This window comes from Lampetra planeri, chromosome 4 (assembly GCF_965212315.1).
Source record: "Lampetra planeri chromosome 4, kcLamPlan1.2.h2, whole genome shotgun sequence".
NCBI classification, from domain to species: domain Eukaryota; kingdom Metazoa; phylum Chordata; class Hyperoartia; order Petromyzontiformes; family Petromyzontidae; genus Lampetra; species Lampetra planeri.
The window spans coordinates 20,256,653-20,269,344 of NC_136110.1; the positions used below are offsets into that span (position 1 = coordinate 20,256,653).

The 12,692-nt window shown below is 48.6% G+C and overlaps 1 protein-coding gene across 1 annotated transcript; it reads left to right on the plus strand.

The window, feature by feature from the left end:
* The first annotated feature begins 342 nt into the window (after positions 1 to 342).
* On the plus strand, positions 343 to 6,494 carry LOC144717802 (chymotrypsin-like elastase family member 2A). Its single transcript, XM_078593466.1, has 8 exons — positions 343 to 449; positions 1,105 to 1,199; positions 2,269 to 2,366; positions 2,654 to 2,782; positions 3,599 to 3,735; positions 4,080 to 4,222; positions 4,827 to 4,979; positions 5,564 to 6,494. The coding sequence occupies exons 1-8, from the start codon at positions 410 to 412 to the stop codon at positions 5,666 to 5,668; spliced, it is 900 nt and encodes a 299-aa protein (XP_078449592.1). The 5' UTR covers positions 343 to 409; the 3' UTR covers positions 5,669 to 6,494.
* Positions 6,495 to 12,692: the final 6,198 nt, after the last annotated feature.

The window sequence follows — 12,692 nt, forward strand, 5'->3', positions numbered from 1 at the left end:
GGATATTCCCCATACTGTGGTGTGGGGTATCTGCCTATAAAACTACCAACCAGGATAAGAGCTTCCGATCCTCCCATAGCGTGTGTTTTGCATAAAAATATAACTTTTTGCACATGCTGCATCATTTATAAAAGTTTTATACGCCTAAAAATACTTTAAATTCCACCACTTCTCTCCTGCTGACACCCACCTAAATATCAGACACGATGGCACGCCTTAATTTGAAACGTAAATAATTTGATATTTGCATGCTGTTTTGGTTGAGAGTTGGACTTCCCTATTCTGTTTGCCCCTGGAGGACTCACATGGGCAACAGATTCTGTATAAAAGCGAAGAGGTCCCAGCAGTGAGACACGGCAGTGATCAAGAAACTACAAGCATTCAAGAAGCTCCAAGTCATCGATCAACCATGCTCGCCTTTCTCGTCTGTGCTGCTCTGCTGGTTGCTGGTGAGTGTTGCTCTTGCTGACACATTGAGCTGCTGAGTGATTGCAATGCACGCATTTCATTTAGTGGAGCGACCGTTCGAGCTACTTCAGGAACTAGACTTAGTTCTAGAAGATGCTCGTATGGCACTTCCGCTTTTATTTCAGTCCGCATTCATTGACTGGTGGACACCCCCCTCTTTTCTCCCGACTCTCACTGAAACAGCTACTGATGTTTTTAACCCGTATGCAATAATACGCAGGCTATCACTGTTTCGATATGATTTCAGTTGCACCGTGTATTGGGTTTTAGAGGAAGACAGTCTCACAGTTAAAGTATTAATAAACGTAAAGGTACAATACTCACAATGAAATTATCATGCGTTATGAGTCTTGCTTTCATGCCGGCCCATCGGTATAGGTCTCTAGGATTTCCTCAAAGGTGGTGGATCGCGAATCTGAATGCTCCATTGATACGATAGCGTGAATCGGGCTCGGTCCATGGTAGACCGCTTGTAAAAAAGATTTAAAAAAATTGTTCTTAACATGTTATACTTGTTCGTCTGTTTATTCGGGACTCCTTGTGACCGACTGGGCCCATATGGGACGCATACGCTGCATACCCCAGAGCTGCACCCCTGAGAACATTTATGCGTGTGTGTGCTTTTGTTCCTCACAGCTGAGGTGTCGGCTCAGAGCTGTGGGATCGCAGCGTATCCCCAGATCCGCGTGGTGAACGGCGTGGAGGCTCGCGCCAACTCCTGGCCTTGGCAGGTAACGGCAGAGGCTGAATAACAGCCATCACAGCCACACGATGCATTGTCAGTCGATCTTAGTGCAGCAGCATCTATTGTTGTACATGCCACGTGGAGGCCCTCATCCAGCAGTACATTGATAAAAAGGCTGCATGTATGCAACATCAAAATTTCAGATCTTCCACTCTTCCCAATGACATTGAATCAGTCACTGTATTCCGAATGTGAATCAGAATGTTTTTATATTGGAGAAATCCGATTCGCTTTGAAGCTCTTTTTCACAGATGTCCAGTAGGGGCAGGTCAGAACGTTACAACAACACACAACGCAAAAACACAACAAGAGTGCAAAGTATAGGAAAGATAAACAAATCACTTAAAAAATATATATAAATTAAACGAAAATATATGTTTTATCTTACCAGATAAAGCCCACTGAACTATTTCTTTTTTAGATACGTCCTGACCACAAATGATAGCTCACCAAAGTGGCCCATCATGCGAAAATTTATATCAGCAAAATAATATTGATGTAAGTTTTTAAATATGGAGGGATAACCATGAGCACCCAGGGATAAAATCCACACGACCACAGGGAGAACATGCATACTCCAAATGTACAAGTGTGAGGGTTGGGTTTGAACCCCTGACCTCCCGCATACCAGGAGAGGAATATACCTTCACATCACTGTCGGGTCCCTCAAACATAAATATTATTTTTAATAAAGTTTCGAAGTTCATATTGCATTTGTACTTCAATTCCCATGCTTGGGAAAGGCAGTAAAACAACAGCAAAACAGTCCCAGAACACACCAGGACAACACAGATTTAATTAAATTGTACTTTGGGAGAGCGGAGGCACAGTGGTTTACGTACTGCACTACGAACCGGGCTACATGGGTTATATTTCCAGCAACTGTGGCGAGTGATATCTGAACCAGTCCTGGATTACACCCCTTCGCAATCAGCTCTAATCAGCATTGTGCATTGACTCAAGGGCTAAGTTAGGACTGTATTATTCGATATAGTAATTGGAGTCCTGGACAAATAACAGTAACCGCCACCAATCTCGCTGTGATTGCATTGCAGGCGCTCGTGCAGAGGTACTCTGGAGGAAGATGGGTCAACTACTGTGGAGGAACCCTCATTGCTCGTCAATGGGTGCTCACCTCTGCGAGCTGCTTCACGTGAGTCATGGCACCAATGGAGTCGCGAGTATGTGTGCAGGCAGTGCAACTGCACCGTGGCCCAGGTACTGTACAGTATTTTCCTGTACCACATTGTGGCCACCAAGGATGGAGCAGTCGATCTTGGCAACAAGGAGGCGGCATCTATCAATTACCTTCACACGATGCCACGTGGCAGTAAATCGCAATATTTCTATTTAGTACTTCCTCACTGAAATGTTTACAGATTTAAGTGATTAAGACCACCCATTGCTCTGTTATCTCCCCACATCCACCACAACGTGCAGGAATGGCTACAGCTACAGGGTGGTGTTGGGAAAGCACAGTGTGTCCACAACCGAGCCGGGGGAGATCACCCCTCCATTGAGCCTGGCCGTCTGGCATACCTACTGGAATCCCAGCATCCCAGCAAATGGGTGAGAACGCAAACAGGCACACTGGTTTTTGTGACACCGTGACAGAATTGCCATGGAGAGACAAAAATACAAACATAAAGTGTCATTTAGACAAACAGACAAAATATAAACACTATAAGTAGAGAAACAGACATGCATACAGAGACATACAGACAGGAACTGTAGGGTCTGCAAAAACTCCTATTATCCGTGGCCCTATTCTTCCAATTATACATGATTATCTGCAATTTTATTCCTATAAATAATAGGAGTAAAATAGCAGATAATATCATCTGCGATATTGGTCCCCCACATCACCACGGTTAGGGGAGAGTTATCTGCAAAGCGCTGAACCCCTATTGCATGGGGTATGTTGGATGTGGATTAGGCCCAGACTAGCCATAGGGCAGCATTCCGGGCAAATGCACAGTGGGCCGGTCCATTCCGAGGGCAGGTGAGCCGGTTTGTGTGGAAAAATAGCAAATGTGATCGGAGTAAAAATAAAAAAATGTTCTTACCTCTAATGTCTAAGCTCCATTGCTTAGTTGGCATTAAATCCTATATTTGGCAGCCAAAAAGATTATTCTTCACCAGTCCATTTGTTTTTTGTATCTGCCCAAATGGGCCAATGAAATTGCACGGCAAAATCACATGAATACGTCACATCGCACATCTAGCTACTCGTATATAGTTTGTCCCACAGCCCATTAAAAAAAATGATTGTCAATAGCCATAATTTGGGCAGGTTTGTTTACTAATGCCTGGGCCGATTTTTTTGTCCCAGTCCGTTACTGGTGTTGAGCCTTGCATCACGCTGCCCATCTCGATCCCCCACAGGTACGACATCGCCATGTTCAAGATTGCATCGCCCGTGACTCTCACAAGCAAGGTGCGCCTCGCCTGCCTGCCCACCGCCAACCAGATCCTGCCCAACAACTACCCGTGCTACGTCACGGGATGGGGTTCTCTCGACAGTGAGTACCGTTCACCCAGTGTCCATCGGTGCCACAGTTATGGGAAGTGATTTAAGCCCAATGCGTCAATTGCCCCTCCAGTTTTACGAGATGATTCTGGCTGAGAAACTGTCACAAATCACAGTAGAGGGTTGACTCAGCCCTTCATCTTTCTGTCGTCAAAATGAACACAACTCTGTATAGAGTCAATAGCCTGCGAGTAGGTGGGCTGTGATGCTATGTGCCGTTGGCACATTGAACATAGAGACACCAATGGTTCGCTTGGGGAGCACCTGTGAACGCCACACAACCCCGATGCTTTCACCAATGCTCTCCGTTTCCACATTGTCTGTGCGCGTGAGCAGCCAGCGGCCCCTTCCCCAGCGCGCTGCAGCAGGCCAGCCTGCCCGTGGTGGACTACGCGACGTGCAGCCAGCCCAGCTGGTGGGGGAGCAGCTTGAGGAGCAGCGTGATCTGTGCAGGGGGCAGCACCCGCTCTGCGTGCTCTGTGCGTATGGAGTTCAACGCGAGCCAACCCGCCTCAATTATTTAACGAAATTACTAATGAGAATAGTTATCAACACAATGTTTATTTTAAATCTGAATTTAGTCAACAGTGACTATGAGTGGACAACAATCACCAAGCATGGTGATGACTGTGACCACTAAGATCACTGATTGGTTGACCTGGTAATGTTGGGGAAGCGGAGGGGGACGGCGCACATCCAACCCCAATAATTAATAACTCAGACTGGACAAATTGTGTGACTGCTTTAGTCGCCTAGACTAACAGATTGACCAAATGAAATCCGGTGACACTTAAATTTGACTAAAATTCTTCAGACTAAGTTTTTGCATGACTACATTCAATCAATAAATAACAGAAGGAATACAAATATTGACTAAATTAATGCCAGACCAAACAGGGTGCATATTGAATCAGGCCTTAGGGTTGTGTGATTTTACTCCGTTACTTAGCAACACGGTCATAAAGTGTATTTGAAAAGTTTGCAAGCTCCTGTACTTACCCTTACCAGCACCCGCCACCATATCCCGTGCATGCTTTACCCAGTTAACGTGGATGCATATCTATCCTCTTCTATGCATCACAGGGTGATGGAGGTGGCCCACTGAACTGCCAGCAGTCAGACAATGCCTGGGTGGTGCAGGGAATCACCAGCTACGTCTCATCTCTGGGCTGCAACACAATCCGCAAGCCCACCGTGTTCACCCGTGTGTCAGCCTACAACAGCTGGATCAGCAACGTGAGTGCCAATGCTGTCAATGTCAACGTTCTTACCATGATCGCGCTGTCAATGTCAATATTGATGCTCTTACTGTAGCAATGCCATTGTCATTATCATACAAATGTTACAGTAAAAAGCATTTTCAATAACACGTCACTGTCAATGTGATTATTGTTATTGCTCTTATAAGTGTCATTATCATTGTTAATGTTGATATTGTTGTAAATAGCTATGTAGGTGTCACTTAACCTTGAACCTTGTAATTAATCAGGGAAACGTTTTATGGATGGGGCATATGTGGAGGATTGAAATGAACATGTTACCAAGGCAGGTGTTGAAAGTGGAATTCAGTGGTCAGAAACCAAATGTGAAAACCACAAGATGGTGATAAGACTCGTGAACCTTGGCGCTCAAGTGTTGACTGTGCACTAGTATAAGTGATGGCAAGGTGTGATGTCCTTTTCTTTATCGATCACAATACAAAGGTGGGATTTGCATGAGTCATCGGTGTGGCTGGTATCGGCCAGGTATGATTGCTATCATGTTCGTTTATCTATAGGCAATGACGTTCAAACACCACCCATTCCCCGTTCCTTCCGCAGGTCATGAGCTTGTACCGTGAAGCTCCTAAGATCGCCGAGGGAGAGCAGAGCGTCAACAGCGGAGTCAATGCCACAATTGCTGCATTCAAGAAGCCGCAGGCTTAAAGTATCATGCTCTTTACATCAATGCTATCGCTAATACTAGAATCACAGTTTCTTGTTACGGGTATTGCCTTTTTTAATGTGGGACTGGGCACGTGAGCATAGGATGGGTGGTTTGATGCAGTGAGTTTGTGTGGCCATGCCAGACATTACCAGTGTTAATGACACTGTAACAATGTGCCATTTATATTAGACGTTAAACAATAAGCTTTCTAATTTGACAAGAAATATATTTTGTCATACCAGCATGCATACTGTACCGCCAGTGCTAAATATACAAATTGAAAAAATCTTTTTAAAGTAAAGATCCATAATAGAACTGCCATTTTCATAGTAAGTTAAAAATGTTCTCCCTTTGTGAAGACATAATGTTAAACAATATTGCATATGTAGTATGGTACGACTAATTACAAATCTATAATTAGCTAATTATCGACTCGATTTCCAAATAATGTAATCTCAAGTGTACCGGATCTGATAATGCTCTACCAGGCAAATATTACCTGGGGCCGTGTGATGTTCTGCGTTGTGTTCACGCTCCCGACTCATGCATAATCTGGTTGCGTGTGCATTACAAAGAGGATCCAGAAACAGAGCTCAATTGGTTGGTGGAGTAAATTTAAAAAATTGTTTTAGCCTCCACGCCATATTCAAAGCATCATTTCCCTATAAAAATGGACATACAGTACACTATTAATTGTAGACTCGATTTATAATGCTTGATGTGTCCGATTTGGTTTATGAATGAACAAAACTGTACTGTAAATTGATAATGTTATTCGTGAATGTTCGGGTTGGTGTAAAATAAACATTTAAAGTACAAAATAAAGTATCTGGTTTGTTTCATTGCCTGGCACATTTACCACACACCACTCACCTGGCAGTCATAACTTATAGGCACTCACAACTTGCTTTACGTATATTCATGTACGTATGTTGAACTTATTTCGAACACCATACATAGCGAACTGTGCTAATCATCTGACATCTGACACCACCAAACACTCCTTACTCAGCACTCACCACTCATCTTCCAATCACCAAAAACCGACATTCACTAGACTCACCACTGACCAAAGATCGCCCATGTAGCCTTAGTATGTTGGGGCAAGTGCTGTAAGCATGTACCTCTGAAGGCACTCGAGGGGTTGATGGGGCTAGTAACACGCCACAAGGCACTAGGTAATCATCTATCTGGCACGTTGTTTGGCCATGAACAGGGCCGTTGGCGTGGCTTGTGTCGTTGCTCTGGAGACTGAGAGCTCGTTCAGTCACCGTGTTGATGGTGTTCGTTGTTATTTCTCACTTAACACGTGAAGGCTGCTTCCTTCCACTTCCAACTTCCAGTCACCAAACACGACTGAACATGTATGACTCACCTAATTCTCGTCACTCACCACTCATTACTGATAATTCAAACAAGATTATAACAATGCATCACGTACTCGCTGATAATTAAAAGCAGGATGGCAGCTTACAGTTTTGCGTCGACTTCTGTAAATTGAACAAAGTCTCAGTAGAAGACGCTTCCCCAGCTGACACATATGGAGGATTCCATGGACGCATTGTCGGGCGCTCAGATTTTCTCCACATTGGACCTATTGTCGGGACCTATTGTCAGGATCCCTTGGTTAAGTCATCCAGGCCCGAAAACGGAATTCTGAATGCCTCAGGGACTGTTCCAGTTTAATTGTCTCCCAATGGGATTGCAGTTGGCACCGGCGACTTTCCAGAAACTCATAGAGTTGGTGCTGGCAGGACTGCAGTGGGACTCCTTCTTCATTAACTTAGATGACATCATCGTGTTTGGCTGCACATTCGAGGAGCATTTGCAGTGGTTGCGGATAGTACTCTCCAGCGTACGGTCGGCTAATCTGAAAATGAAACCCGCCAAGTGCCATTTGCTACAGACCTCGATGTGATATTTGTGCCAGATTGTTAGTGCTAATGGAATAGCGATGGATCCGGATACAATGGCGTCCATATGCGATTGGCCAACCCCCAAGTCGGTGGGTGAAGTGCGCAGTTTTGTCGGGTTTGCGTTGTATTACCGTAGATTTGATCCGCAGTTTGCGATGGTTGCGAAATCACCTTTCCAACGCGCCTCATCTTGACTACCCAGATGTTTCCCTAACGTTCATACTGGACACTGATGCTAGTGACATGGGCATAGGGCCTGTCCTGTCCCAGGTGAAGATCGTGGTGGAAAGCGTGATCGCATACGGGAGTCACATCCTGTCAACCGGTGAGCAGTGGTACTGTGTCACCCGCAGGGAACTGTTGGCCATGGTGTACTTCGTCCAACAGTACAGGCCTTCTCTCTATGGCAGAGACGTTGTAGTCTGCATGCACCACGTGGCACTCGAGTACTCTCTGAGAGTGGACCAGCCTCCCGGACAGTTCTCACGCTGGTTTGAAATACTCCAGGAGAATTATTTCGAGTGGTTCATCGCAGGCGTGTGGGGCACTGTAATGCCGACGCATTATTCCGCTTGCCGCTGAAATAGACGCTGCGCGTGCTTGTCGCGCGCGAGCCAGTGTAAACAGCCTATGGCTGGGTCACCGGGGGTCGTAGCGGCTTTGAGTGACCCACCACCAGCTGTGGCGGTTGCACATAGAGATTACACATTGGGCCTTATGCATGCCCAATGGGGCCAGCTACAGATGGAGGATCTCTCCCTGTTGAATGTGCGGTGCTGCACAGAAACTGACTACAAGAACCCCGGGCCTAAGGGAGTCTCGCAGTTTGTCCTTCGGGAAGGTGGGCTGATGAGGTGGCAGGAGGCATCGCACCGTCTGTGTATTGTGGTCCCCACCTCCCTGCGAGGTAGATTAATGTGGGCAGTGCATGAAGATAAGTTGATGCACCTTGGGCATTTGGAAACTTTTTTTAACCATGCAAAAGACTTTCATTGGCCGGGAATGTCAAACGATGTCTTTCATTTGATCAAAGGTTGCACATATGCGTGCGCCACAAGCCGCCATCACAAAAATCTCAAACACCATTTATTGTCCATCACGGTGTCCCACATTAACAAATTGGTTGCGCTTGACATCATTGGACCCTGTCCGGCTACACAAAAGGGGAATACATTTTTCCTAGTTGGGGTTCAGTATTTTTTCCAGTGTCCAATGGCTGCATCCATAGCCGATGCATTTTTGCATGGCTATGTGATGGAAAAAAGGGCCCCCGAGCAGATTCTCATGGATTAAGGCGAAATTTCTCGTCCAAGGTGCTGCGCAAAGCATGCGACGTGCCGGGCACAAAAAAGATCAGAACGTCGCGAAACCATCCCCAAACGGATGGTGTGGTGGAACGCTTGCACAGAAACTTAACATCTATGCTCTGTCAGGCAGTTAATGACGCACAGACAGATTGAGATTTGGACGTTCCGGGAGTTTGGCAGCGTACAGGATGGCCCCACATGCTTCTACGGGATTCTCCCTGTTTTTTCTCATGTACGGGTGGGAAAAGGAACCCCCCATTGATGCACAATTAGGTATCAGGCTCGGTTAGGAAGAAAGCAGTGATGCCCGTTCCCCTACAGGTGATTCTGCGTCGTCTCTCTGAAGCTCGCGAAGCGGCCAGAGAAAACACTGCCAAGATGCAAGCTTCTAATGACGTGAGCACGTGCTTCCATGGGCAATCGGGGACAGGGCCTCGTTATACTGTCCTCAGGTGTTGCTGGGTACGCCCCCCCAAGTTACATCGGCCATGGCAAGGTCCCCGCGAGGTGGAGGACGTCAGGAGGCTTCAGTGTGTGAGAATTCAGGTGGGACGCTGCCATTGGGTTGTTCACCCATCGCGCCTGAAACCATATGTTCAGCCCTCTGTTGACAGCTCACCCCAAGCCCTGTGTGGCCAATGTCTGGTGTGTTCAACGAGCCGGGGAAATCGGCCAAGGAACTTGTGCCTCAGGAAAATGCGTTGTTCCATCTGTAATGCGGGCGTAAGCGACCTTCCGGATGTGACGTCACGGGGGGTGGAGTCATGTGACGTGGGGGGAAGGTTCGGGGCTTTAAGCGGGTAAACCGGAAGGGTAAATTCGCATCGGATGAGTCCTGCGGAGCGAGAACACGTACGGGGGGCAGTGGAAGACATGTTGGCTGCGGACATTATATCGCCATCTAACAGCCCATGGGGCGCTCCAGTCGTCTTGGTTAAGAAGAAGGATGGCAAATTGCGATTTTGTGTTGATTTCCGCAAATTGAATAAGATATCGGTGGCAGATGCGTACCCCCTGCCGCGTATGGATGACTCCCTCGACGCATTGTCGGGGGCTAAGTTCTTTTCCACACTGGACCTCTCTTCGGGATTTTGGCAGCTTCCCCTTGACGAGTCCTCACGGGAGAAAACCGCATTCCGTACGCCGCAGGGGTTATTTCAATTCAACTGTCTCCCGATGGGATTGAATGCGGCCCCTGCTACATTTCAAAGATTGATGGAGCTCGTTTTGACGGGGTTGCAGTGGGAGACATGTCTTATATATTTGGACGATATCATTGTCTTCAGCCGCACATTCGATGAACATTTGACGCGGCTGGAGACAGTGTTCACGAGGATGCGTTCTGCCAAATTGAAATTCAAACCAAAGAAATGTCACCTACTGCAACGGTCCGTCCGTTGTGAGCGCTGAGGGAGTGTCCACGGATCCGGAAAAGACGGCGTGCGTCCGGGATTGGCCGACTCCGGCCACCGTGGGGGATGTTCGGCGGTTTTTGGGATTTGCCTCGTATTACCGAAGATTCGTGCCGGGTTTTGCGACGATTGCGAGGCCTTTGCATCTCCTTACGGGTAAAGGACGGAAGTTTGTTTGGGGACAGCCGGAGGAGGCGGCCTTTCGGAGTCTGCGTGATCTATTGGCCACGGCCCCAACATTGGATTATCCCGATTTCGATCACCCATTCATTCTTGATACGGACGCGAGTGACACAGGTATTGGGGCGGTGTTATCACAGTCTAAAGGGGGTGTAGAGCGTGTCGTGGCGTATGGTAGCCGAGTCTTGTCTCCTGCGGAAACCCGCTACTGTGTCACTCGCAGAGAACTATTGGCGGTTGTTTTTTTCCTACGGCAATTTCGACCATACCTCTACGGTCGTTCTTTTATTGTGCGTACGGATCATGCGGCCTTGCAATATGCCCTTAAAATTGACCAGCCATCCGGACAGTTGGCACGTTGGTTGGACACGCTACAGGAATTTTCCTTCCAAATTCAACATCGGAAGGGAGTGCGCCATGCGAACGCTGACGCACTTTCCAGATTACCGCGGCGCGCCCCTTGTAAATGTGAGTCGGGGACGCATAGGTGTTCGCCGATTCCAAACCCCCCTCAGCCGCTCACGTTGGCCGTCGAGAAGTCGGACACTCCGATGGAACCGGGACCGGCTGACGGGGTTTTGAATCTGCCGCGGTCTGTCTGGATCCGGGAACAGATGATGGATGAGTCATTGGTGTCCTTGCGGAAGCGGTCTGCTAAGGACAATGGGAGTCCGAGTACGGCTGTGGGGCCGCAAACCGCTCTCCGAGATGGTCTGCTTATGTGGCGGGAGGGGTTCCAGGAACGTTGGCGCCTGGTGGTACCAACGTCCTTGCGATTCGAGTTGATTAGAACCCTCCATTGTGACACTCTCTTACATTTAGGGGTGCAGAAGACCTTGTTGACGTTGCAACGTCATTATTTTTGGCACGGCATGGCAACAGATGTCGTAGGGCACGTGCGCGCGTGCCCTGCGTGTGCACAACGTAAGCCGCCGAAACATCCTTACGTGCCGCCTCTCCAGTCGATTCAGGTGTCTCGAGTCAATGAATTGGTGGCACTGGACATATTGGGACCTTTTCCACCATCGGCGAGGGGTAATAAATATTTGCTGGTAGGGGTTGAGTACCTCTCCCGTTGGCCGATGGCCTGGCCGTTGCCCGATCAGTCGGCCGCGGCCATTACCGACGCCTTTTTGTTTGGATATATTATGGATAAGGGGGCGCCTGAGAGACTCCTCACGGACCAGGGCAGGAATTTCTCTTCTAAATTATTGGCGGAAGTGTGCGCGGGCCTTGGGACTAAGAAAGTACGGACATCCCCATACCATCCGCAGACGGATGGTATGGTTGAACGGCTGAACAGGACATTGTCTGCCATGCTTTGCCATACCGTGAGTGAACAACAATCAGATTGGGATCTGCACATCCCCGGGGTGCTTTCGGCGTACAGGATGACGCCTCATGCGGCTACAGGATATTCGCCGTTTTACCTTATGTATGGTCGGGAAAACGTGCCGCCGGTGGATGTGCAATTGGGAACTGGGGTGAAGGGACCTCGGAAACCACTTCCTGAATACATTCAGGACACGGTTCGCCGAGTCACGGAGGCGCGGGAGAATGCCCGCGTGGCTACGGCCAAATCCCAGGCCCGGAACGAGCGATATGCGCGACGGTCTGAGGGGGAGTGCCCTTGGAAGGTTGGGGACCTAGCCTGGCTTCATTGTCCACAGGTACGTCCGGGGACCTCGCCGAAATTGCACAAACCCTGGCATGGTCCCGTACGCCTCATTGCGGTTCCCAACCCACAGACAGCACGCGTCCAGATTGGGTCTCGTCGCTGGGTTGTGCATACGTCGCGCTTGAAACCATATGTTGCTCCCTTACATGATGCGTCATCCCCCAATGTTGCCTTGCCGGGGTCTGTTGCTGCTGACTCTCCCCTGCCTGCGTCCATTGATTTTGCTAGAGCGCCTGTCGTACCTGTTCCAGACAGGCCGGCCGTGACATTGCGGGGGACGAGGGGCCCTGCTCGGAGGACGCCTGCCAGGTCTGCGGGACCTTCGAGCCCTGCAGCCCTTCCGACCCAGCTGCGGGCACGGTCACAGGACAAGCCCAAGACTAACTCTTTAGAGACACGGGACGGCGGTGGACTTCCAGCTGCGACAGGGGGATTACCCCCTGTCGTTCCTCGACTTTCATCGCGTTCCCGTTCTGCGAGTGGGCCGCCGACCGTCCGGGACGGGCCGGCGACCCGCACACGTTCCAAAT

Excerpts from the sequence above, each read along its gene's own strand:
- LOC144717802 (XM_078593466.1), top strand. The coding sequence starts at position 410 with ATGCTCGCCTTTCTCGTCTGTGCTGCTCTGCTGGTTGCTG. Across the intron at positions 1,200-2,268 it reads CCAACTCCTGGCCTTGGCAG|GCGCTCGTGCAGAGGTACTC; the intron begins GTAACGGCAGAG and ends ATTGCATTGCAG. Across the intron at positions 4,223-4,826 it reads GCACCCGCTCTGCGTGCTCT|GGTGATGGAGGTGGCCCACT; the intron begins GTGCGTATGGAG and ends TATGCATCACAG.